The sequence below is a fragment of the Bemisia tabaci genome, chromosome 8 (genome assembly GCF_918797505.1).
Source record: "Bemisia tabaci chromosome 8, PGI_BMITA_v3".
Taxonomy (NCBI): domain Eukaryota; kingdom Metazoa; phylum Arthropoda; class Insecta; order Hemiptera; family Aleyrodidae; genus Bemisia; species Bemisia tabaci.
Window position 1 is genome coordinate 621,621 of NC_092800.1, and position 27,007 is coordinate 648,627.

The 27,007-nt window shown below is 39.6% G+C and overlaps 1 protein-coding gene across 10 annotated transcripts in view; it reads right to left on the minus strand.

Annotated features, from left to right (window-relative positions):
- Positions 1-27,007, minus strand: part of milt (trafficking kinesin-binding protein milt) — a 104,622-nt gene that overhangs the window by 72,497 nt on the left and 5,118 nt on the right. For 3 of the 10 annotated variants that reach the window (XM_019054703.2, XM_019054696.2, XM_019054702.2), the window contains exons 2-4: positions 25,303-25,411; positions 24,207-24,311; positions 22,907-23,005 (exon numbers count right to left, since the gene is read on the minus strand). In XM_019054703.2, the coding sequence (XP_018910248.1) occupies positions 22,907-23,005; positions 24,207-24,311; positions 25,303-25,342 (244 nt within the window). In that variant the 5' untranslated portion in view covers positions 25,343-25,411. Of the gene's footprint in view, positions 1-10,926; positions 11,560-14,701; positions 15,230-22,906; positions 23,006-24,206; positions 24,312-25,302; positions 25,412-27,007 lie in introns of those variants that run through there. The other 7 variants (XM_072303506.1, XM_019054698.2, XM_019054700.2 and 4 more) reach the window with 7 other exon arrangements.

Sequence of the window (27,007 nt, forward strand, 5' to 3'; positions counted from 1 at the left end):
GTAACACTATTAGACTATAAAGGGGAAAATTATGAACACTAATTAAAGGGTCTGTTATCGGTTGCCAATAGTCAATCTATTACCAACCTCCTTCGTCCATTGCAACCACCCGCTTCCACCAATAGGATCCCTCCTTATCCCTTTTGTCTTCGTCGTCTATAGCTTTGTCGATACATTTCATTTACATTTTTTTTTTCATTTACATTCATTTTTTTTACATTTTTAAATTTTCCCGCTGAATGGGATTTTCCATCGAAGTCTTAAAATCCGACTTTCCGGAGCAAAATTTTGACCTTATTCGGGCCGATTTCGATCAAATTGAAGCATTCTCGGGCTTCTTAAGCATATTTCGGCCCCTGGAAAAATAACCTCCTCCGATTCTCCCCGATGCGATGACTTGGCCAAAAGGGCGCCCTTGGCAAAACATGTTGAGAAATTACCGCGCCATGAGTTACAGCATCAAAAAAAACTAATTACGGGCGTTGGTAAAGAATAAACTTCCAGATAATGGAGGACCGAAAGTGCTGCCTTTTTAATGAAGAGCGCCGTATAAACCTTCCAACGTTGCCGAATTTCCTTATATAAAATACTCATTTTTAAGGAGGTTTGGACCGCATTTAGGAGAAAGGGACTAAACATAATCACCTGCTGCTAAATTTAACTGGGCAATTTAATTCTTTTACGAGAGAACGTTTTTGCGGATTTTTTGAAAATTTTAAGGATTTTACTTTGTACCATGCAAAAAATTCACTTAAATTTGCATAAAAAATCCGCACAATCGTTTTAATGTAAACAACAAATTACCCAGTTAAATCGGACAATAGCTGATGTGGCTTGGTTCCTTTCTGCTTAATGCGTTCCATTTGCGAATATTTTTCTTCCGATCTTCTAAGAGTATTACATTCGAAATTTAAGCAGAAGTACCTGAAAAATACGAGGTAAAAAATATTCACAACTTCCTTCAAGATTAAATATTTTAATCTTAAGAGTCCAGCCCACTTACAAAATAGAGGCTTGAAAGAGGCTCATCGATTGCCCCGACTTAAACCGCTGTCCAATGAGAGGGCCAGGAAAGGCATGGATGAACCTCTTTGAAGCCTCTAGTTTGTAAAAGGGCTGGACGCTTTAGGAAATGTAAGAACCAGGGTTGCCAAAGAATTTAGAAAATGAAATTTCCTGACATTACCCTGATTTCCCTGACACATTTTGGTGAGATTCCCTGACAATTGAAGATGTGACGGATGGTTAAGAAGGCATGATTGAAAATAGTTTTCAGGCAAAATTTCTATTCCAAAATCTCAAACCCATTCTAGAAAGCAAATGAGGGTGATTTAACAAATTTTCCCTGACATTTTTGTCATTTTCCCTGACATTTTCGTCATGTTAAGAAGGCATAATTGAAAATAGTTTTCAGGCAAAATTTCTAATCCAAAATCTCAAACCCATTCTAGAAAGCAAACGAGGGTGATTTAACAAATTTTCCCTAACATTTTTGTCATTTTCCCTGACATTTTCGTCATTTTCCCTGACATTTCCCCTGACTGTGGGAACCCTGGAACATGGATACGACATTTTTCCTGCGGACGGGCGGGTGGGTGAGCCGGCGAGACCTCGGTGAAATTTGGCAATTTAGCGCGATGACATTGATGATTAGCGGGCTAATCTTTTTGGTGCGTGTTCAAAAATCACCGTGACGCCGCCCAAAATCCAGCGTGGAGCGTAAGAATGCTCATAATTAAGTTGGCCACAGCCCACGTTGACGAATCGGCCCCACTCGCCGATTCTTTGCGCTAAAAACCATTCAAATTTTTCCTGTGCATCCGGCAAACCTCCAACCCGCGCACAGGTGCAAAAATAACTCAACCCATCGCGTTACCTGTACAGAGAGTGTACTGCCACCTTGGCGCCACTCTCTCGTCATTCTATTACTCAGGGTGTCTGCTGAGCAATAGCTTGGCGTGCTTTGCGATATATCGATTCATCCGCCATTCAAATTTATGGAAAAGGATCGACGGACAGGGATACGGGTATTTCTTGCTTCCTTTGTCCCTTGCAGTTATCCGCTTCCACCAATATGATCGCTTAAAAAAATGTACTCTTTTTTTGTTGCTTCTCTACTTCCGGTTCAGTCCAGGCATCCGAAAAAGGGGATAAGCCCCATACTCGTTAGTGGAGGCTAATCCTACCGTGCCAAGGAAGAACTCCGTGTGAACATTTGAGAGTTGCAAAATTTCCACCGATAAAATGTTTGTTTTTGAGGAGTGTTATGATTATTTTTTCTTGAAATACTCAGATAATTTGGACCTGATTACGAATAAAATTTTCTGAAAAATTCGAAGAAATATATTCACAAATTTCCTTCAAAATTGGATTTTTGTCCAAGAAAATTTGGCAACGTCTGTAGACTCATACGGCATTCTTCCTTCAATACGGCAGAATTCTCTAAATTAGTGGCAACTTGCATTAATTTTTTGCTTTCTACTTTCAACGAGCCTGTTAATTTCAATCGTGGGATGGAAGGAACGAGAGAACCCTTGATAAGTAGTTCTAAAAATTCCGTGAGAATGGCGACCGTTACTCGAGCTAACGTGAGAATCATTAGTTACACAGAATTGCGGGATCACCGTTGAGCCGGGTGCTTGACCCATATCTCGTGCACTTGCGGTGCGGAATGAAATATGGAGGCAGTTATGCCCACCAGAAATATAAACCCTTCTCATCACCGCAGTTTAAGTCCTGTAAAATGCTTTTTAACCCGAGAAATGATTGCGCACTTCGGCCGAATCAAGTGGCATCTGAAATGTTGCCAATGCCCGGCGGCCAGAAGTCTAAAATCTAATTTCGTTTTGCTGAGAGAGAATCATAACGTTATCGAATTTACAGGGGTACAGTTTGAACGAGGTTCAAAATTGTTGTCGTTGTTCTAAATTCTTCTAAAAGGAGTATCGTTCAAGGCCACAGAATATGGCTGATTATCGAAATGGATATAGACTATCCATTTCGATAATCAACCACAGAATACTTCTCTGGCCTTGAACGATACTCCTTTGAAAGTATTTAAAACAACGACAACAATTTTCTCCGATAAAGCGGGAAAAGCAGTCTTTACTCTCCAACTTATAACATGAAACATGACCTTTAGTCACGTGAAATATTTTTCTTCGTGCTGCTTTGGAGACTCGGCCAAGAATCGTTTTATTACGCCGATCGCGCCGGTGCAGGCATTCAAATATGGAATCCATCAATACTCCTCTTACCACGCGACATATTTTCCGCGGGAAGTCACGAAAGAGAAAACAGTTTACTTCAGATTCACGTTAATGACCTACATACGATTTCAGAATAAGGTGAACGTACCTAGGCTAGAGCACAGAGTAACCATCAGCAATAAACAAAACATTTAAAAATGAATACGATTCAAATGGGCCTGTTGCATGCAAGAGATACAGCCGTGCGAATAGACTTTTCAGAGGTTAAATGACACGAAAATTACGATGGTCACATTAAAAAAGTCTGAAATACACTCCTTACTGCGCAATTTGCGTTGTTAGGAACGCGCTTTTTCAAATTTCCCGCGTCTGGGGGCAGTTTTCCAACGGAAACAATTAACGGCAACTCGCGGCTATTTCCGGTCAACTAAAACTGACAACATAACCTAAAAATCGGAGCTCGTGACATCGTGAAATGAAATGTAGAAGGATTGCGTTGGATATTTAAAAGTTGATCGATTTGGTTACCGCATAAAGCGTATATGGACCACTATAGGAGATCACGTTGGGTTTGTAAACAAACTGAGGGAAAAAATAACAACAACAACAACGACTCGATATCTTCCGGAAATCACCGAGTCCGCCGTTTGTTCGTTTCCGGTGATTAGAAAACTGCCCCCAGACGCGGGAAATTTGAAAAAGCGCGTTCCTAACAACGCAAATTGCGCAGTAAGGAGTGTATTTCAGACTTTTTTAATGTGACCATCGTAATTTTCGTGTCATTTAACCTCTAAAAAGTCTATTCGCGCGGCTGTATCTCTTGCATGCAACAGGCCCATTCATGTCGTTAACAATATTGCATACCGATGCGATAAAACTTAAAAAAAGACGTTGAGTGTGAACTTTCTCGATGCATGATTAACGCCATGATTAAATGCATCTCAATCGATGCATGATTAAAGTTGTTTGATATCAATAGCGTCTAAAATTTAATCAGTGAGAACGAAAACACACCAACTCTGTAACTCAAAAATGCTTAATTTTCATTAAAGACAGTCAATATTTACAAAGGTCATTGAAGTTAGCGCATTTGTTCTAGCTTGGACCTTTAAGAATCCTTTTGTACTTGTTCTTCGAAACCAAAACTCTTTTTCGAAGACTATAACTTCTTCACCCACTGTACATGATTGTGTGCGTCTTGATTATTTTCATTTCTTCGAGTTAGTGTGTTTTCGTTCAATTATGACTTGATTACGCACACCGGTCGATGAACCTTTTTTACTCTCTCGAACATGAAGTTGACAGAGTCTTGCCGCAAATAAATGGGTGGGTATTTCGTAATGATACGTCTAAAAAACGACTTATCTTGCACGGACAAATAGTATTACAGCCCCTCACTTCAATCTTTTTCAAACACTTTTGCCTCATTCCTTTGTATGGCATTAATCTTCACATCTTACTCAAAAATAACACTGAAAAAAAAAAAAAAAAAAAAAAAAAAAGATTGGTAGAATTTGCTATTCCGTCACGCTGTATTTTACAGAGCGTCAATTCTGCCAGAAGAAAGGTAAACGTTACTATATACTGGTAGAGGTAACCATTCCTCCGGCAGAATCGACTTCGAATTCACGCTGTGTAAAATACAGCGTGACGGAATGGTAAATTCTACCAATCTTTTTTTCAGTGTTATTTTTTAGTAAGATGTGAAGATTAAGGTCTACTGAATACTTGAGTTTTTGTGGAGACTGCGGCTGTTGGATGTGGTGGGGATCACGATAGGACTAAGTTTTGCGATTCGGAACTACAATTTCTGGTCCATTTGGTAAAAGCACTTATAAGCATGTGCATATAATGGACCACTAGACAAAGTACGAATTTCAGCATTCTGATGCATGTTTCATGACCAAAATTTCACTTAAAATACGATACGCACAACGAAAATTACCGAAATCAACTCCTTACGAAGATATTTAATGATTCCTGATGCGTGAATTCAAACCACCCGCTCATGAAAACTTAATGCTCTACGTGATTCACATCGCGCGCTAAACGTTATCATGACAGTCTCTTGCAGTATAAAAATCTGGCAACCTCAATCTTGACACTTTGGCTCAGCTATAGCAAATTGCTTATAGTTTGAACAACACATGGAAGGAAATGAACATTGCTCGATTGAGAGGCTTGCTGAGACCGTTGTAGTGCTCGATCTGACTCACGTAGAGCTTTGAGTTTCTCGTGAGCGGGCAGTTCAAGTTCCTCGTAACCAATGTGAAATAAAAATGTTAATATAGCTTCGTTAGGAGTTGGTTTCAGTAATTTTCGTTGCGCGAATCGTGTTCTACGTGAAATTTTGGTTAAGATACATGTATCAGAATGCTTAAATTCGTACCTTGTCTAGTGGTCCATTAAATCGTTTGAGTTACTTTTGCAACCCTGGAATAGAGATACGTTCCTTCGTGCGGGAAACAAGGATTGCAAGCAGTTCAATGACCGCGGGCATTTTTTGGTCGGTGGGCTCAAGCTCGAAGTGCATTGACCAAGTAACAGCTTTCGAAGGGGTTCTTATCAAATTGGATGGAGTAACACTTGCTGGGGGTTGAAGAGAAGGAATCGATAGTGGAAACTCCAAGAAGTCGCCACCCCTCGCCACGGCTCCCGACAAGCGAAGCCGGAAATGCGGAAACGCACTCACATTATGAAAACCCTTTCAATGATTTATTATTCCTCTCCTGGTGAGCCTTATCTCTCGCCGACGCGACGCGACGCGCGACGAATGCATTTATCATCCTCGAGATCTCCTGACACGAACCAAACCCGGAGGAACTGACGATTTCCGTCCCTGATAAAGGAATCTAGCTTTTGTCTAGCTTTTCCAGTTCCGGATCAACCGGATAATCGATACTTGTTTCATTTGTATTTCAAGTTTGAAAGCTTATATTCATAATTGCCAAGAAAACTGAGTTGAGAGGGTGCCATTCCTATTTCTCCCAGAGTGTCTAGCCATTTTTAAAAGAAATATTCCTTTACATTTCCCTCATTTCCCTGACAAAAATGGCAACCCTGTAAATGTATTTCCCCTATCTTTGCACGGAGAGTTTGTCTTGATATAGAGGTGGACTCTAAGGGTAGCGTGGGATATCCTCTCCAATTCAGTCTCAACTTTGAGAGCTTTTTTAGAGCTTTGCAATTGATTTTAGAAAAAACTGATGGCACCATCGTGTTTCTCGCGAGATTTTACACAGGAATCAGTACTTGAAATCGCAAATTCCTGCAAGACGCATGCAAGAGCTGCATTCCCTGTTTTCCAGATTTTCTAGAGACCTATACTGCCGTGCTAAAGAAGAACGCCGTATGAACATTCGAGATTTGCCAGATTTACTTCGATAAAATGTTTATTTTGGAGGAGAGTTACGGATATTTTCCCTTGAAATTTTCAGGACTTTTCGATGGGATTACGAGCAAAATTGTCTGAAAAGTTGAAGGAAAAATATTCATGAGTTTACCAGAAAATTCGCGTTTCATGAAAGGAAATTTGGCAACGCCTGAAGGTTCATATTATGGACACCCTTCCCGGTTTCCTTGATCCTTACGAGGCCGAGTGGGCAAAAACGCTAGAACAATTCCTTCTACCACGACATAAAATAACTCTACCCTAACCAACCCAAAAACAAGCCTTCAAGGAACATTGAAGGTCCTACAAGGACGGAAAATCGGCTGGAGGAACTTGGAAACATGGGTGGATGGCCAAAGTGAGCTTTCATCGTTGAGTGATGGAAGTTTTCCCAAGTTGAGCGGACGGAGAACCGCCCAGAGCTTTCAAGGTTCCCGCGAACACGCTACCGACTACAGATTCATCATTCGTCTTGATCGCGGTTCCATCCACTTGTCAACAGATTTTATAGTTTTGGCGCTCGTGTACTCTGCAATCGCACGCCCTGTAATTTGAGTCTTTCGCACCGCTAGGACCTTCGTCGTCGCACGAGTAAGCACTCCATAAACAGTATTACTTTACCAAGAAGGGGTAGCGGGGTAGCCTCCGTGAGCGCTACGCGCCTCCGGGCATTTACAAAGTCATCCTCCATTCCTCCATGGAAAACCCCAACTTCGCAACTTTATAAATGATCCGAACTGTTCCCGATATCTGTCAACATCTTCCAAACGGTCAATCTTCGTGTTTATCGAAAGTCGATATCCCTTTAGACATTGAAATAATTAGAATTGGGGCGGATCTTATCATGCATTTTTTGGTATTTCGTCGATTTCAACCATCAAAAGTTGATTCTGTTACCAGTGCAACACGCACGTTCCGTAAAATTTGATTACTTCGTTCATTGGAATTTGAAATGTATAACTTTTTTTAGAGAGTTAAATCTTAAAAACACACAAGAAAATATCTCCCCCTCTCGCGAAGAAATATCCTGACATGACGAAAGACCGGATGTTTAGGTGCAGAAAAAACTTGAGCCCGAGTTAACGTTTTATTACAAACCACAAAGAGGGAGACGGGAGGAAAGAATTAAAAATAACCAGACCTCTCCCACCCCTCTCCTTTTGTAATTCACTTTACGTCATTGATAACTTTCTTGAACATACTTTTTGGGATCCACGCAAGCTCTTATCGACTAATTTTGAGCTATACTTACGGCGCACCGTGCGCACCGCTAAATATCCAACGTAAGACATTTTCCAAGACGGCGAGCGCGAATCTTCCACAAGGCAACCTCGAAATTGAAATTGTGCACATTTGCCGAATATCAATGGGCGGTTTCACGATAAGTTTTGTCGCCGTAACAGACAACACATTTTTCGGTAATATTTTTAGTAGTAATGATAATCACTCGAATTTTTTTGCATGAATCTACACAGGGTTACGTGTTATAACGAATTTCAACGATTTATCGCTCTACTTTTCAATTTTAATATATGAATGGCCGAAAATGTGCTGTCTGTTACGCTGATTTTTTACCGCTTTACAGACAGCACAATTTCGGAATTTACATAATAATTGAGAAGTAGAGCGATAAATCATTAGAAATCGTTATAATACGTAACCCTTTAAAGATTACACTGAAAAAACGAGATTAGGGCTGGGCCTTAGAATTGCTTCACCTCATACCCCATAGGGGCAGGCCCTGCGCGGGTAGGGCCCAACCCTACCTGGACAGGGTCCAGACAGGGCTGAACCCTGAAGCAGGTAGCTTTGGGCTCTACCCGCGCCGGGCCTGCCCCTGTGGGTGAGGTAAAGCAATTTTACCTACCCAGTTAGGGCTGGGACCTTCCGCGCAGGTACCATGCAGGCCTAAACTCGTTTTTCCCGCGTAATGCGAAAAAATTTGCCTCAATTTTCATTTCTACTAAAAATATGACCGAAAAACGTGTTGTCTGTTACGGCGACAAAACTATTCCAGTTATCGTGAAACCATCCAGATGCAAGTTCCAATTTTCTCATAAGCAATACGCTATGTATCAAGTGCTATTAAAATACAATGCTATAAAATTGAAACCAAGCATCTAAATTCCAGCACTTTGAAATTTCCGCGAATACTTAGTGAAAAAAAAAATCAGCACTGAGGCGTGAAATTTCCTCCAATTCACTTTTGGTAATCCCGGAAAATTTTTAAGCCTTCGTATTCATAAAATTTCGAAAATTTCCAATTTTCGTGGGTGAGAGACAGGGTTTTAAAGATGAACCATGAAACTAATTGAACATGCGTGTAAAAATTCTTTGAAAACATCGCATTTCCCTCTATTTATATGTATTAGTGGGTAACTATTTTAAACACCTCTCTGGCATTACTGGGAGCAAGATTGTGGTTAAATAATGCATGAAGCGATGAGAAACAAGTAGGCAGTAATGTATGACCGGAGAAATCTATTAGCAATCAAAATCTATTAGCAATCAAAAACTACTATGCATACAACATTCATGCACCTCTGTAGCAGAGGAAATAACAGAACGATTGACAAGGCAAGAAATTAAAACGCAATTATCACACCCAAATAGGCGTTTCGCCAAGCACCTTTCAAAAGACTTCCGTTTATTTTTATCTCCATATTCTTTAGAAGATCCACTTCAAATTTACAGATTCGGTGCATTCAAAACTGACAGTGAACTACCAATTCCCAAGGAGACAAATTATTTTAATTTGTTTTCCCAAGACTGATGTAAATTTAAAGGAACACTGAAAAAAAAAGTAGCTTGGATCAAGCGTGATAATTCTTGAATTTGCCGCCAAAAATTTTCTTTATCTTGCTTTAAGCTGACTTTTTCTTGATTCAAGAAAAATAATGCTCGGATTAAGCAAAAAAAGTAGCTTATATTAACCAGCAAAATTCTTGATTTAAGAAGAAATACTTCTTGGCGGCAAATTTAAGATTCTTTTTTTTCCAGTGAAGGTTATTAATTACAAGGAAGAAATAAAAAAACAAAAATGAGGACACCGGATTGCAGAAAATATTATTCCAATTCTACAACCATTAAAGATTGGAAAGTGGAGATGAGGCGATTAGCCCCGTTAACAAAGCCAATTGGACTATATTTTGCAATTTGGGACTACAATGCCTTGCTCATACGTAAGAACACGTGTAAGCACAGGGAATTTGTTAGAGCATGCGTTGTTTCTAAACTGAGCCCGATATTATAGTTTCTAATGGGTCACTTTCGCTGGTCACAGAATCGTGTTTTGACGCTTGATTCTTGTGGGTTAGCTAAAAATAATAAGATCTGTCCGAACAGCAACTTTTTACGTTGAATATTGACCGAGGTATCGTGCTGTGAAAAATTCGGTTCATGATGTCATCCACTGCGGTAGAGACACCCTTGGTTTCTTCCACCTTAGTTTCATCATTCAGAGAGACGAATATTTGCATTGGTTACTCAACATGAGATTTGGATGAAAATAGGTGGAAAAAACCAAGGGTCTCATGGCACTACCGCGGCGGATGGCGTCATAAACAGATTTTTTTTTTTTAAAGCACGATATCTCAGTTAATATTCAACGTAAAAAAGTTGCTGTTTGGACAGATCTGATTATTTTTAGCTGATCTACAAAATCGAGTATCAAAAAATAATTCTGAGACCAGCGCAACTGACCCATTGGACTATGTTTTTCAATATGGAACTACAATGTCTTGTTCAGCTGTAAAAACACGTATCATTCAGGGTGTCTACTAAAACCGGCTGGCCAAAAACCAGTACTTTTACAGTACTATTTCAGTACATTCCCAAGATTTTCAGTACCTCCACAACAGGAAAAATGCAGTACTTTTTCAGTGCATCCTCTTTACGAAATTGGAAAAATTTCAAAAATTTGCATTTCTTGCTCAAATTGCGACAAAAATGATGAGAAATTAAAAAAAAATTCCGGACTTTCTTGCGGAATAGACGCACTTTTACAGTATTTCCGAAGCGCCCTTAAAAATCAGTACTATTTGCGGACTTTGCGGACTTGTAGACACCCTGCGTATGTGCACAGGGAATTGTATGGTGCATAGCATACGTTGCTCCTATACTGAGCCCAGGTACAATAAATCCCACTTGGAAAATGAAATCCGATCAGCATCCACAGGGTCCACGATTGCACACTCAACAAACTTAAACCGCCTAAAGCAACCCTTGAGGAGCCAACAAGCGGTGCCAGAACTTTACATCCTACAAAGGGTGAAGAACTGATCGGACAGAACAACAAAAAAGAAAATAAAATGAGAAAAAACGAACCTCTGTTAAGTGCGGGCAGCAAGAGCCGCACCCCCAGCTGGGATCCATGCTTGTGAATGTGGTAAAAACAATCAGAAACGCTGCCTTTTCCGTGTAGCGCAGTCGCGGTGCTCGAATCAGGGGTCGTTTCATCGAATGAGACGGACCCGATGTCAAGAGATTTGGGCTTCTCTTTCAGAACACTGTTAAAGTAGTCGTAGATAGCACTGACATCGTCAACCTCGGACAGGTCTAAGTCAACCGAGCCCAAATTAGCGGCCTTTCTCAGTGCGTCACCTCCCCCATCATTGTTCATGTCATCGTTGGATTATTTCAAGAAAAAAAATGAACACAAAGTTGAATTGTGTAAAAAATAAACGTGTCTCTCCAACTTAAGATTTAAAAAGCAAAAAAGTGTTGGAAAAAATATTCAACAACGAAAAGTACTAAATCAAAGTCCTTCCTCCGTTAACTCGAAACCGAGAAAATAACACAAGTCCGCAATGTATGCACCGATGATTAGCACGGTAGGGTTCTTGAATGCAGTTTACACTCCACCGAAAGCTGAACATGAAAGCGAATAGCGCATGAGCTCAGGAGCAATGCTTCAAAGTTGCGATGATTCATTGGAACACAAGGAGGGACTACTCACATCTAAACGGGAAAATAGTGAAATATTGTGGAGAAACTGGATGATGCAAATGCAAATTCTACTTCAAAATATAAAAAGGATCAATCTAAATGTAACAATGGGAATTGCGAGGGATACCTAGTCTTACGTCAACTTGATCATGATGCAAAGTTGAGAATACTGCCGTGCTAAGGAAGAACGCCGTATCAACATTCGAGAGTTGCTAAATTTCCCTCCATAAAACATGTATTTTTCACAAAATGCATGCATATTTTTCCTGGAATTTCTCAGATATTTCAGATTAAATGCGTACGGTATTGTCTGAGAATTTTGGAAAAAAAATATTAACAATTTTCCTGGTGAATTCGGTTCTTATCAAAGGAGATTTGGCAACGCCTGAAGGCTCATACGGCGTTCTTCTTTAGCACGGCAGAATACGGCAGTAAGGGAAAATACCGTATGAGCCTTGAGACGTTGCCAAATCTTCTCAGACAAATCGCAAATTTCCAGGAAAATTTATGGAAAACTTTCATGCAATTATTTAGAAAATTTTATTCGTGATTTGATCTAAACTGCCTGAAAATTTTAAGGAAAAATTGAAGACCATCCTAAAAAATAAATCTTTCAGAGAGGAAATTTAGCAACTTTCGAATGCTCATACGGCTTATCCTTCAGCACGGCCGAATAAGTCAAAAGCATGGAGAGCAAAGAAGCCCGAAACAATAACCAACTAGGTGCCATGTAATCTGTCTGCTATTCAACTGCGGGGGAGAACAATAGAATTAGCTTAGGGAATTTTTTTTTCTAATTTTTTTTCTTTCTCTTTTCAAATTGAACATATTTTCTTAAAAGTTATGAAAGTCAGATAAAGCAATGCTTAGATAGTCAATGGTTCGCTGAGTGACAAGACATTGATGTCTTCAGCTAAAATTAATCACGTAATTTTTTTAAATCGTGTTTTAAAAATATTGGTACCTATATAATTTTTTTATTTCAATACTAGCTATCTGTTCAATATGCGAATTGCTGAAAATTGAAGCGTTTTGTGCAATAACGGTGTCACTCTGTCACTATCATGCACAGCTGCTAAGATTGTCGTGCGACTTAGTTGCAATTTTGTGTCAATTCCAAAGACTACTCAAAAGTATTTTCTTTCCTCCATTATCCTCCGAACTTTCTCAGAAATTATTTCAGATTGACGAGTGAAAATTAACAGGTAAAATACATTTTTTGTTGCACAATCCAAGCAGCGTTACAGGGCGTAAATGCTCTTTTCGTACAAAATGCTTCAATTGACAGAGCCATGGGCCTTGATTAGAAATAATGAGAGCTATAAAATAAATTTAAATTCAGAGGACAAAAGCAAGATGCGTACCAAAAACAAATGCGGTGTTGTGAATGACAGACTGCTTGGAGAAATCATAAAAATTTTCTTATTACTTTTTTGATAAAAATTTCGCAAACTGACTTTGACGCCCCTTCCTCGAAAATGTGAGGTTTCGCAAGTATACGGCAATTTATGAGTGATTTTTCTTGCTATCGATTTAAGTTTGCATTTTACTATGTGTTAGAATATTTTTGTCCATACTGATGTGACTCGAAATGTATAGCCTACTGTGTATATTTAAGACTCTGAGGTAATTGTCATAATTATTTCACCAATTTTTGCCACTCGAAAACAATGGCGTTAGTGCGCTTTCATTGACTGCCTAATTAAATTCATTGCCTCCAACCGGCAATTAATATTAATTATTGGTTGGCAATAATAACAGATAATTACCTCCTCAGTTTCAAACTCTTCCTTGAGTCTGAATACCTACAAAAAGAGAACGAGAACTGAGGACCTAGGGAGAGAGAAAATTAATCCTACCATGTTGATAAAAATTCGGAGTTTCTTCATAACTTCATTTCAACCTCCCCCACTGTACTTTTTCTACAAGGTCCTTTCACTAAATCTATCTAATCATTTCGTTTTCCGAGGCCCTAGATCTCTTATTACTTTCATGTGACCTGCCTGACGCCTGCTAAGGCCCAAAAAAAAAATAATCTGCTTGCCTTTAAGTTGAAACCCACGGTTAAAAAAAGACCCCTAAGTCCCAAAATTTAAGGGACAGGAATCATTTAAAGATACTCTGTTACAAACTTCATCTAGTGCTTGCACGCAAGGAGTATGTATGAGATTCCAACTATGAATACAGGGTATCCCAGTCTGCGGGAGCGTGTTCTGTGGGTAAAAATAATACATTTTTTCATATGAAGTTTTAGCCAAAAATGCCCCCTGAGGGAGTTACGTCCCCCCCCCTTCCATTTCTCGGGAATAACATCGTTTTTTTTTCTGAGTTTTGGCAACGGTTACAGACAAAAACTCGTAAAAATTGGCTCACGCCTATAACTGAAAGCGCTGAAATTGCCCATGGCCTCAAAAATATCAATATCTTAAGTTAAAAATTGTCAAAAAGTATCAATATCTTCAGTTAAAAATTGCCAAAAATTCGGAGTTTTTTGCCCTGGTAATTAAAGACCCTCGGATCTCCCTGCAGTGTTGCCGTTTAACCCTAGGAAACCCTGTATAACTAAGTGTTTGAAGATTGACATACTCTGGTCTACTTAAAAAAAAAAAAAATTCGCCATTCTAACGTCACCTTTCTAGAGTATTTCAAAATTATCCATATGGTTGGGCTCTAGTCAAAAGAATGTTAGGTGTAAATCAATGTTGAAAATTGGCACCCAGTTAGTGTTTCGCTTTTTTAGGGTGGGCCTGTGCGAAAGAGCATATGTGGGTACTTTCAGGGTGGGTCTGTGTAGAAAAAAACAGAATTGCTCGGGTGGAAAGGCACGTGGAGAAGGTATGAATAATACAAACTTAAATTATTTTCTTCGAGTTACATGTGACTCAGATAAGATGCTGATAAGAGCATAGCTTTCCCATGTATGACCCTGAGAATCATTGAAGACAAAACATGAGTTGGAGGATGAAAAGGCTACTTAAGCTCGAGATTTTGCGAAACTACGATGAGGAGAGACTAAGTTGCATGAGAAAATTGAAAGGGATCGGTCGGAGAGACACTACTTCTCGGACCTTGGCATTCAAAACTAGGAACTGATAAGATAACAGGAGATAGGTTATGTATGTCTGAGGCAAGCAGTATCACAGGAAATCAGGACCTTACCGTATTATATGGGACGGAGCCAAAGTCTATTTAACGGGAGATCAGTATGAACCTAAGCATTAACATCCTGAGCTCTGGCTGTGAAAATAATCACGTTATCAGTCGAAAAACACTTGGGTATCCAGGAGATCCATAAGATACGTCTCGACACAACACAATACAACAACCACGTTACGACCGACACCGGTCGGTATTTAACACAATAAAATCTTACCGAAATTCGTAAAAAAAATACGACACAACAACAAAAAGAGAACCACAAAATAAATGAAAAAAAAAGTCCTTTACGAAACGAAAAACGACCCGCACAAAAATAAAGGAAAGTCGGTTGCGGATGGGCCGAGGGGAAAGGAGTGGAGAAAATCGGGTGAAATCGTGGCTGAAATCGAGGCTGAAATGCACTGAAACGAGAGCCGCGGTCGCGGAAGACAGAGCTCCGCGTCGTAGCGTCTCGACGCTCGAACTTGAGGCACGGCGTCGCGACGCAGCGCAGCGCAGTCAGCTGACAGGACGCTTTACTTTCAGCCTCACTCTGTATCCCCTCCAATCGGAATCTCGGATATATCATCCCCTCCGGCGTCGTTGTCAAACTTGCGCAACTTTCGCGCTTACGCATCCTCACGCAAGGGGCAGCACCTGTCGGATCGGCTGCCCGCCGCGCGCCCAGACAAAACGCTCAAAAGTCACTTATGGCGACATTGCCAAATTGTGTCGATTAATGAATAAATAGTGCCATGTCCAATGGGGTCTTGGATGGACGAGGAGCCGGGGATGGATTTTCGGTCGCAAGGTTGCCACAGAATTTCGAAAATGAAATTCCCTGACATTTCCTTGATTTCCCTGACACATTTTGGTGAAATTCCCTGACAGTTGAAGATGTGACGGATAGTTAAGAAGGCATAATTGAAAATAGTTTTCAGGCATTTGTTGTTCGAAGCCTCAAACCCATTGTAGAAAACAAATTAACGTGATTTAACAAATTTTCCCTGGCGTTTTCGTCATTTTCTCTGACATTTCCCGGTTTTCCCTGACTTTTTAAAATTCCCTCACATTTCCCGGTTTTCCCTGACTGTGGCGACCCTGAATTCCAAGTCAAACTGGTCTTTACGCATATTCTGGGAAAAATTCGCTCCCGAGGTCCAATTTTTAAGCATCAAAAAGTCAGTTTGAACTTTCTAACGCCAAAAAGATCCGTGTAATTTCAAAACTTCGAACATGTATTTCTCAGAATAGCAAAAACTGCACTTATGCGCCATGTCCTCCAAGTCCCTTAATTAACCACAGGTGGGAAAAACCAACACTGCCTCAAGGGTGAGTAAATTCAGGCTGCGAAATGGATACGTGTGAAACAGAAAACATGGTCACGGAGGAATTGTAAGAAAAACTCGTAAGAGTGCCAGGTGTTGGAAAATTTACGGGGGCCTCAGTAGATTTTGAAACCTTTTAAAAACTTTCAGAAGAGGAAAACTCAAACGCTACTCCTTGAACTTGAGAAAAAATTGGTAGAAACAATCGTCCTTCACCCCTAGGCAATTGAAAAGAGTCTTCCAGATTTTGCAGCTTTAAAAATACGAATGAGAACAAACTTTTGCTGGATGATAGAGGAGAAAGAAAGAAACAATACGAAAGAAACCGCGATTGCAATTGTTATGCCTTAATCCTAACACAATAATAAAATCGCTCATGCAATTAAAAACTGACAACTCAACATACAATTATTCATAGTGGGTAACGAGCAGAAGGGACACGAAAAATGCATCAGGGAAAGTAAGCGCTTCCATCATTTTGCTGGGTTGACTCCGTATCGAAGCGCTTTTAAATTAGCGCCTTCAAACTTTGAGCGATCAACTAATGAGACGCGACTGTCGAGGAGTTGCAGGTTCAGTATCACGAAGGCGTTTTGGGCTTGCTCAACACTCGTGATCTAACTGCGCCGCGCGCCGTGCCGCATGACCTTTCGCTCCATTTTGGGCTGATGAAACGACATTCTTTTTTGTGTACGTGTTGTCCAGACCTTATCTGCAAGATATTTCCCTAAGTCACTCGGCAATGTTTCAATTTTCGAAAAGGGTAGAAAGTAAAATGTTTCTTCAGCATGAAGCGAAAGCTCGCACTTCGATCCATCAATTGGAAGAATTTATGATAAAATAACTATGTACGAATGAATAAAATAGAAAATAATAACTATGTAGCGCGCGAATTTATGCTCATAGTTCCTTTGGAAATGATACATTTTCAAATGGTTCTAATTATCATAAATACGTTCAATTGGACTACATTACACAAAAAGGAACTAACATTCCTAGTTCAGCCAAGAAACATCCATCAACATAGAGGCACCAAATGCCACTTACGTTGTTTTCAAGATGAGCTAGAAATGATAGTGAAGTGGGTGCTTGCAATGGACAAAAGAGGCAAGTAATACTAACTAACGACAACCGACAAGATACCCCACGCACGGTTAGTCCATAATTTTCTCCCGCCGTCTATGATAACCCGTTTTATCCGATGGGATCGCTTCATTCTCCCTGCGTTTCCTTTGCCTATAGCGTCGTCTATCAAATTCAATAATCAGCCGGCAGCTTTCGTTCCTCTGAATGTTTAAATTGTGAGTACCGCAGAAGATTAAGGAGGAAACATATCAAGAATATAATCTGACAGTGTGGGAGACTGGTACTGCCGTGCTACGGGAGAACGCCGTATGAACCTTTGAGAGTTGCCAAAGTTCCCCGAATAAAACATGTATTTATCAAGAGAGTTTTGCATATTTTTCGTTGAGTTTTCTAGGTATTTTAGATTGAATTCCGAACAAAATTATCTGAAAAATTGGAGGAAAAATCGTCAAACTTTTCCCAACGAATTCGTTTTTTATGGAAGGAGATATGACAACACCTGAATGATCTTACGGTGTTTTTCCTTAGCACGGCAGCGTTGCTGGTCTGCGGACTGATTATTGAAATTTATGGACAAAGCTATAGACAAAGAAGACATAGGGAGTACGGAGCGATCCTATTGGTTGAAATGAGTGGCTCCTATAGACAAAGGGAGAAAATGATAGACTAACTGTCGGGTCTCTCGTGGGTTGCCGTTAGTTAGTCTATTACCTACCTCCTTTGTCCATTGCAACCACCCGCTTCCACCAATAGGATCTCTCCATATCTCTTTTGTCTCCTTTGTCTATCGCTTTGTCTATCAATTTCAATAATCGGCCCGCTGGACTGGGAGTTTCTCGTATGACGGGATAAAGTAATAAGTTTCGGAAGTCGATTCGTTGGCGGGAGCGGAGCGCGCACTCGGTGGAGGAAGAAGAGAATAGAATGAATGAAAGCGACAAGGTCAACCGAATTTCGCGCTTATTATAAACACGCGCCGTTTCGCGCCTTCTCGCAAATACTCGCAATATTCCCCATTCGCCCACTATTCTGCCCCACTAAGCAAGAACGCTGTAAGAACATTCGAGAGGAGCCTTTCCCTTGATGAAACATGTATTTTTAACAACATGTCTGCATATTTTGCCTTAAAATTTTCAGATATATTAGATTAAAATGCGCACAAAATTGTCTGAAAATTTAGGAAAATAATATTCATAATTTTCCCAGTTAATTCGGCTTTTATCGGAGGAAACTTGGCGACGTCTGAAGGCTCATACGGCGTTTTCCCTTAGCACGGCAGACTTGCAGCCTCATTATCTGCCAATCCTGATCGCATGCACTCCCGCACTCCCGCACTCCAGATTCCGATTATTAACATGTTAAATGAACCGATGTCCTCCAACCTGGACTCATTTGTTGTCCATTGCGAAGTTTCGCATTTTTATCACTCTTCCTCGATTTCCTTGTGGACACCCCCCCCCCCCCCCGACTTTTAAGGTAAAATAGTGTAAAACATACTCTTTGTACTGCGGGCAATGGGTCAGTTGCTCATTCTTAAGTTCGCCTTCAATTTTGTCGGATAGGCAAATTACCTACAGGGTAGTGCGAATAACGAATCTCTTCGAATAACATGTCTCTTGCGTCAAGCTCTGATTGAAAAAACCAATAGATCATGCGTGAACCTATTACAGTGCTGGATATTGTCTGTTTTGAGTTTCTTGTAATTCTGCATTAATGATTCGCCTTCAATTTCATCGAATAGGCAAGAAATCTACACATGAGCACGAATAGTTGTATCCTCGAGAATGATGTGACGAAGCTCTTGCATGCCGAAGGAATTTGCGATTTGACAACTTTTTCAATTGTAAAATTTTGCGAGCAACACGAAGCCCTTAATTTCTTCTGAATCGAACTCCTGAGCTCAAAAAATCTTTATCACGTCTGCTTGGAGAGCTTTTTTTGAACTTTTAAGTTCGTTTGGAGAAAGCCAGTATCATTATGGTTCTTTTCGAAAAACTGGAAATCCTATAGCAGCAAGAGAAAGCTACATTACGTTTTTTACCCCGTGAGATCGGTCCAAAAATAAGGACGGAGCAAGAGCAGTTAAAAAACCGACAAAATTCACGTCGGAATGACTAAAACTCTATTCTTTAGAGCAATCGATTTCTTACCTAAAAAATTGAATCAATTATCTAGGGCGAAATCAAAATCTGAATCGAATTTTCCATCTACAATCGAGAAACGATTAGATTAAAAGGAATTGTATCAAATTTTTGTCCAAATTTTAAAAAAGATGACGACAATGACACGATTTTAGCAATTTCTCATAATTTTCATTCCAAGAATCGAAGAAACCGATTCAAGGGTAACCCCATTTTCGCCGGCGATCTCGAATCATATCGATTTTTCGTCCGATTCAAATCGATTCACCAACATGGATATTTACCTCAAAAACCGTCATCTTTAAATTAATTATGGCGCGGGCAAATTGACAACAAGAGCTTAGTCATAGGAGTCGCACAGTTAGCACATTTGCTACGCTCGGAGCGTGAGAACTTGGAGGCGACGGGTGGGGAAAGAAGAGACGGTGCCAAGGCGAGGAACGAGGAATAATTGTACACATTGACCCATGATTTGCGTCAAAAATGACTCAATGAGGACCCGTCACCCGTCGTCGTAAAGGGGGGCCCCATCCCCCCACCCTTCCTCCCCGTTCCCCTTGCCCGCGCTGCTATTCAGCGTTGCGACTTCCCTTTTGATTTGGATTGCATTTAGCAAAAAGGAACCAGCACGATTACAGTGTTTTTAAAATCGTGCAACTTCTTTCCATTTAAAAATACTCAATATCCGTGCACTATTGAAATTCGCATAATTACTTTCCTTTAAAATTAAAAATTTCTTGGTGGGAGGCAAAAACTGTTCGCAATTCTGAAAGATTTTATAGAAAATTATGAAGGAGCTATATTAACAACACTGTGATCGGGCTGATTCCGTTATGCTAAATGCGATCCATTTCCACTTTAGTTAGACGTTTTGAAGAGTGGAAGCAGATTAGGTACTAATTCAAGCATTTTGATACATGTTTCATCATGATAGAAATGTCAAGTAGAGCACGATTTGCGCGGAAAAAAGGGGGGGGGGGGAAAAGAAGAAAAAATAAGAAAAACGAAAAAAGAGAAAAAAAGAAAAGAAAAGAAAAAAACTCTCAAAGTTGAGATCATCCTGAGGAGCATCAAATTCCATGCCGAACTTTCCCGAGTCTTCCATTCTTGTAGGAAACGACAGGGCGGGGATTTTTCGGAGCAAATTGCCACATGACGATATGCGCGAATTCTCTTGACGCGAATCGCGAGTTCCGACGACGGTGGATAAGCTACAATCGACCTCCTTCCAGTGCAAAAACGCAACCCGCCGCGCAGCTGCTCCAGTTCTCCGCCGCGCGACCCACTTCACCGCGCAGCCACCACCATCGCTTTCGTGAATGAACTCACCGACCCCGACCCCTCACCTCGCCCCCCCCCCCCCCCCACCTCGAGGTCGATGCCGAAACCGAGCAAGTCCAGTGTCTCATGAGCTCTGAAATATCAACATTCTCACCAAGTCCAGGTCCCAGCAGAAAGAGGACTTCGTAGCTTTCCACATTTACTGATTTGGTTGAGATAGACTCCCGATAGAAAGACAAAAATCTGAGTTTTGAGGACAAAATGGACGTATTTCTATCAAACAGAACTACGTGCACTATGACATGAGCCTTGTTATGGATATATTCTTATGGGTCTCAGGGCTCATGTCTTAATGCACATAGTTCCGTTTGACAGAAATAGGTCCAAATAATAAGTGCTCTGCCATGCTGAGGAAAAACGCCGTATGAATATTCTGGCGTTGCCAAATTTCATCTTGTAAAATAAGGATTTTCTAGAATTTTTGGAGTTTTTTTTCCCTGAATTTTTTTTTTATTTTGTACTTTCGTCATAAATTCAATTATTCATGTATTTGCACACAAGAAATCTGCACAGATAATTTTTTCAGACTTACTGAAAATTCCTTTAAAAACTTATTGAATAAGAAGCTATCACTCCTGAAATTTTCACAGGAAAATGTTCATAAATTTTCTCTTGAATGAATGTTTCATGAAAGGAAATTTGACAACATTTGAATTCTCATTTGGCATTCCTTAAGCTTAGCCCCAAAATTGGACAGTCCATTACAGTGCTTTGAAGGCGACACATTTTTTCTAAACTTCCTTTTATGGGTCTAAAAATAAAAATAAAAAAATGCCTTGCATAATTCATTGAACACGAATCCATATTTTCTATTTAAAATGTTTTAGATGTTCTTCCCAAAAACATATCGATGGACCTCAGAAGATGAGAGAATAATCAAGTGACCTTGACTCAAAAATTCTTTTATATTTTTAGAAGATACAAGAGGTCTCAACGAGAGCACAGCTGTTCAACGTTGGTTGTTCATTACTGACAAACAGAATGTTAGCCAACTGTCAGATCAAGCTAACTTTCAATTTGCACTACTGTGCGAAAAATTAGTTCCCGCCTACCAATTAGTCGGTCGTTAACTTATGAGGGTCTCACCTGATTGTCAGGAGCATTTTTGAAGAAATGCACGGAAAAAATTGATGATGAGTCATGTAAATTCCTCCAAATTTTCAACAGTAGTGATAAAAGAAACAAACTGTGTAGAGATTTTTCAAGTCTTCTTAATGATAGATCGACACTTCACATGCAACCGCATAAAAGTAGAGTTTTCCAAAAAATTATTTCTCTTTGCACTCTGTATACGAGGACGACACTGGCTCACAAGAGGCAAAAAAATGTTCTACATTCATCTCAACTGATTTCACAGAACGCTACTACATTGTAAGTAAAATTGCTGATTCGGTTCCAGCGTAAAAATTGAGAGTGTCCCAAAAATTAGGAACGCTGCGGATTTCCTTAAACATCATCAGAATCTGCCAAACTGTTCTCGAAAATTTCAAGCCCTAAACTATCGGAAAAATTCAGAAATTTTCTAGTTTATTTAATTTGCGAATTTTTCAAAAATTTTAACTTTGAATCCGAATTTATCAAAATTTATAAATATTTCTAACTTCTTGAGGAGAAAAAGTGACTGTTGGAATAGTCCCACTATGCAGAAATAAAGTCAACCATTAATCGGCGTATACTTTTCATCTTTCCGAAAGATCTCAAAAACTGAGTAACATTGGGACGCTAATTAAGAATGCCTTGAGAATTTAGCAGGAGATTCTCATCCATGCCCCTGTGCTACAAATTTCACTTCGATATTTTTTGTAGCCACTAATTGCAGAAACTTTTTTGAACAACAAAAGAATAATTCTGCCAAAAATCTGGGGGCACAAAAATGGTATACAAATCATCAAACAGAAAAAGGGTAGCACATTAGTGGTTCTAGAGGCATTACATTGGAAACCTCCATCCTTTTTTTTAAAAAAAAACACTGCTCAATAAATATTATCTGACAACCAGGGAGCCTAAGAATATCCGCCAAAAGTGAGATCACCCCTTCAACCAAGATTTGGCGAGAATCTGAATCTGTTCTTTACACCTTGTGATGGAGACAAGGGGAACAAAAGATGGAAAATATTGGTAAGAGTGGCTCAGAACTTGATCCTCTTGAAGTAAATAGCACAAATTAAGGACCAACTTACACAGCCAAAAAGTGCAGAAAATAATACCTTCTTGAATAGGCTGCTTTGATAAACTTCAAAGATTTAGAATGAAAGTGACAGCAGCAAAATAGAATGAATAAACAACAGAGAAAAAAATATGAAGACTTAAGAAAAAATTACTCACGAAAATAGTTTAAGGTCTCCCGGATTTGGTCGGGCGAGAGTTGAGCGTTTTCTAGTTTTAAAGCAGGAGTTGGAATAAACCAGTCTTGATTTTCGTAACCTACAACAAAATGTTCATCGTTACAACTGATGAAATTATAATGGAGTTACTGCGTAGTTTGCTTCAATACATATTCATAAACTGAGAATTTAGACTGCAATTGAGTGTAAACGATGTCAGTGATTCAAAAGAGCTATGTACTTCGATTTAACTGCATCAGTAGCTCTGATGGTCAGAGGCACTCCTCATAAATAACTATCAATATTGATACTTCAAAAATTGAATGAAAATTAGAAGAAGCGCTGGACTTGATTTAAAGAGAAGAGGAAGGAAGGAATTCATCTGAGGACTGACTTTTCTATTTTTCCTAAATAGTCCACTTGACAGCTAAAATCTGCAGTATATAAAAGTGGTAGCAGATCAGGGAATTAGCAACAGAAGCTGTGCCTAGATGCTGAACACCAAAATCATAAATTGTTGACCAACAGCGTTTCTGAGAAACTTTGAAAAATTTTGATGGAATGACCGTAGAAATACACCTATGTCGAGTTTGAATTTCCTGATGTTTTCAGGGTTTACTCAAACCAGATTTGAGCGAAATCTGTGATGTGTTGAGACACTACATGATGCTAAATGAAACTTTTTACAAATTTTGATGTAAGTAAGATGTGGGGTAAAGCTCTGTGACGTGTCACGTAAAAATTCACCATTTCCGTGGACACGATTTCTCCCTGACTTTTGTGTTATTTTGTTCTTTTTCCCTGGCTGTGGCAACCTTCGTGTGATGATTTCTCTTTTTTAGCAGTAAAGTCTACTTATTGAACTGACTAAAATGACGCCCAAAATTTCTGTTCCTTATGAACCATGGACATACTATTATCATTACAGCACTGCATGAACGCCTCTGTTGGTGTCTAAGAGTTTTACGTGTAATTAACTTGTGAGCAATTCAAAAATTAGGGACAGCAAGATATTTTAAACTTTGGACTGGTGTAATCTGATAATTTTTTGGAGCGATGACAAGTTTGCAGTAGTGGTTTTTGGTGAATTTTTTTGCTTCCAAGAACTGTGACATTCAGAGGTACAGAATATAATTATCAAACATACATCAGAGTCTATAGTGGTTTGAAAAGCAACCAGTCTGACGTTAGTGATGAACAAAAGAGATCGTTGTAATTTCTTGTTCTCTCTAAATTCATACTCCATGAAAAGTGTTACAACTAAACCACTTAAAGAATAAACAAGTATTTATGGTTATTACCGGAAAATTCAACAAGTGAGTCCGCTCGTAAGGTGTAGCGCGGAATCGATTCCTGCAAGAGGCTGACGATTTCGACTTCAGGCAGATCCCCACCGCTGCAAACGTCTGTGAGAAAAAAGAGAAAGATTAAAATTTCTTCAGATAAATGAATGCCTACTATTTTAGTCCCACAAAAGAATTTTGATAAAAAATAGGTGCAGGTAGAAATTTTATTAAAAGGTACAGAGCTAGTCTTGAAGTTTAACAGTGTGGAAAGAACTGCAGTTTCATCAATGGGTCATTTGCGCTGGTCATGGAACCGTGTTTTGCTGCTTGATTCTTGCAGATTAGCTAAAAATAATAAGATCTGTTCAAACCGCAACTTTCTACATTTAATGTTAACCAAGATATTACCCTTCAAGAGGTCAAGTTTTTGACATCATCCACCGCGGCAGTCACACCCTTGGTTTCTTCCACCTTGCTTTCATCAGTTAGGGAGACACAAATTTGCACTGGTTAACACTCAGCGTGAAACTCGGATAAAAGCAAAATGGAAGAAACCAAGGGTGTCACTTCCAAGGTGAATGACATCATAATCCGAATTTACCAAAGCACCATATCTCGGTTATTGTTGAATGTAGAAAGTTGCAGTTTCGATAGGTAGAACTTATTATTTTTGGCTTATCTATAAGAATCAAGCATCAAAACACGATTTTGTGACCAGCGCAACTGACCCATGGCTGCGCCGACCCACAGATAGAAAAATTAAAGGGAAATTTGAGAAAGTGACTTTGATGCAGGTTGATTTTATTGAATACTGCAAAGAGCTAAAAAAATATGCAAAAAGGAAGGTATACAAAATTTGTTATTGTGACCGACACTTCCAGAATTGATACTTGGCAAGAAATCACCTAGAACTTGCATCAAATAAGTTAGCAGTTCCATTTGTAGATGGCCGCGCAAGAAGTTTTATCAAGGATGGCATAGCCGCAATGTGCTAACACATGGAGGTGGTCGGCTACTTACTTATGATGAACTTGGATAAAATTTGCCAACTTATGTTACTTGAGTACTGTTACATTCAATTATACTCTTAATAAAGGGTAAATGTAGGCACCTGTTATAGTTTGAGCGTCTCGATGGCAAATATTTAGCATCTGAGGGCGGGTGGCAGCTGCCTCATCGTTTTGTTCCGCCAGCTTGAATCCTCTAACTGGAATCTCCGCCTGGAAAAGAATTGATAGACATGTTGAATACAAACAGCAGAAAAGAAGCAAACATTATCCTTATATAATACAAAGAGATTAATGCAACAGAGAAGCTTGAGAATAAAAGCAACCAAAGGTAAAACACACTCCATAAAAAAAAGAGAAAAACGGAAGTCACCAAGTCTTAATGAAGCAAATGCCATTCCCTCTGTCACTAACTCGGCCGACATTTTCAGAAGAGATCTACTAGTTCTTAGAATTAGACCAAACTACCAACACAATGCTTAATTGCTTCCGTGTTCAAGTAGATGTTGTATTTCATTTGCTTCACCAATGAAAAGGTTTGAAGAAATTAGCTGAGATGTCGTCAGCTAAGTTGACGGTTGTTTACTTTCGGTTTGCAAGCGCCAACGACAAATTTGGGCCTCTAAACAAAGCAGTGTTTGCTACTATCCACCTTGAAAACATCAGTCTCATGATGATATTGTAAAAAAAACCACTTATCAGTTATGATTTGCAACTTTTTGGTGGTTGTGATTTCTGAGTGGCTAAAAATTAAAGTGTTACAAGGTTTAAAAGTATTAAAAAACCCATCTAAGCTTGTGTTCTTGCTTCAGAGAGAGCTAAATGTTTTCATGTGGATAACAGTGACGCGAAAACGCCTGCAAACCAAAAGTAAACAACCGACAACTTAGCTGACGACACCTCTCCTTACACACTCAAAGCTGTTTTGAGCATTCTTCTGACGTCAGACATTGGCAAAAGCTTGGCACTATTTTGAGGGAGGGGGGGAGGGTCCAAATGAAAGGAGTCGAGTGTTCAGCAGAGATTCACTCCTGAATTCCGAAGGCAGGACCATGGCAGGACTTACAAAAAATCCTGCCGAATTTCCATCGCAAACTGTCTGGTGCGCAGTCGGGAGCATCGATGTTCCCTTTCTGCAGACTCTAGGCACTCCGCACCCGGAGAAGGATTTTCTGTCAGTCCTCGCCTCAGGCAGAGATTCAGCCCCCCTGAGCTCTGAAGGAAGGGCTGACAAAAACTCCTGCGGACCAAGACGGAATCTTTTAAAGTGAAACGTCCCTTTATGTAAAAGAAAAATCTGCACAATTGCTCTTCTTTTATTTATAGGGTACGGAATTCGAAGTAAAACGACCGTAGGCGTAAGGAATACAAAAAATACTAATAGGAAATTTCAAAATTACTCTTTGGGGCCGTCCATAAATTACGAAAGGCAATTTTTCCGATTTTTATGAACTCCCCCCCCCCCTCTTCTATCGTTTAAATGCATAATTTAATAAAAAAAATGGTGTTGAAACAGATCGGTATTGTTTTAAACATTACTAATCGCTGGTAGGAGATCATGAAAAATAACAGTTGTATTGAAAAAATAACAGTTTTTAAATTCAAAAAGTTCAGAAAAATTACACTTTAACCAAAAAACATTAAACGTCTAAAAAACGAAATTTGGACTAGTAAGTCTTTAGATTAATGGAATTTGGAAGAAACAAAATTTTAGCGTTTGGCTTACGTAGGTAAGGCACCTGGACCCCCCTCCTGGCTCCCTGTAAGTGCCTTAGGTACGTAATTTGCGGACGGCCCCTTTGAAAAGGC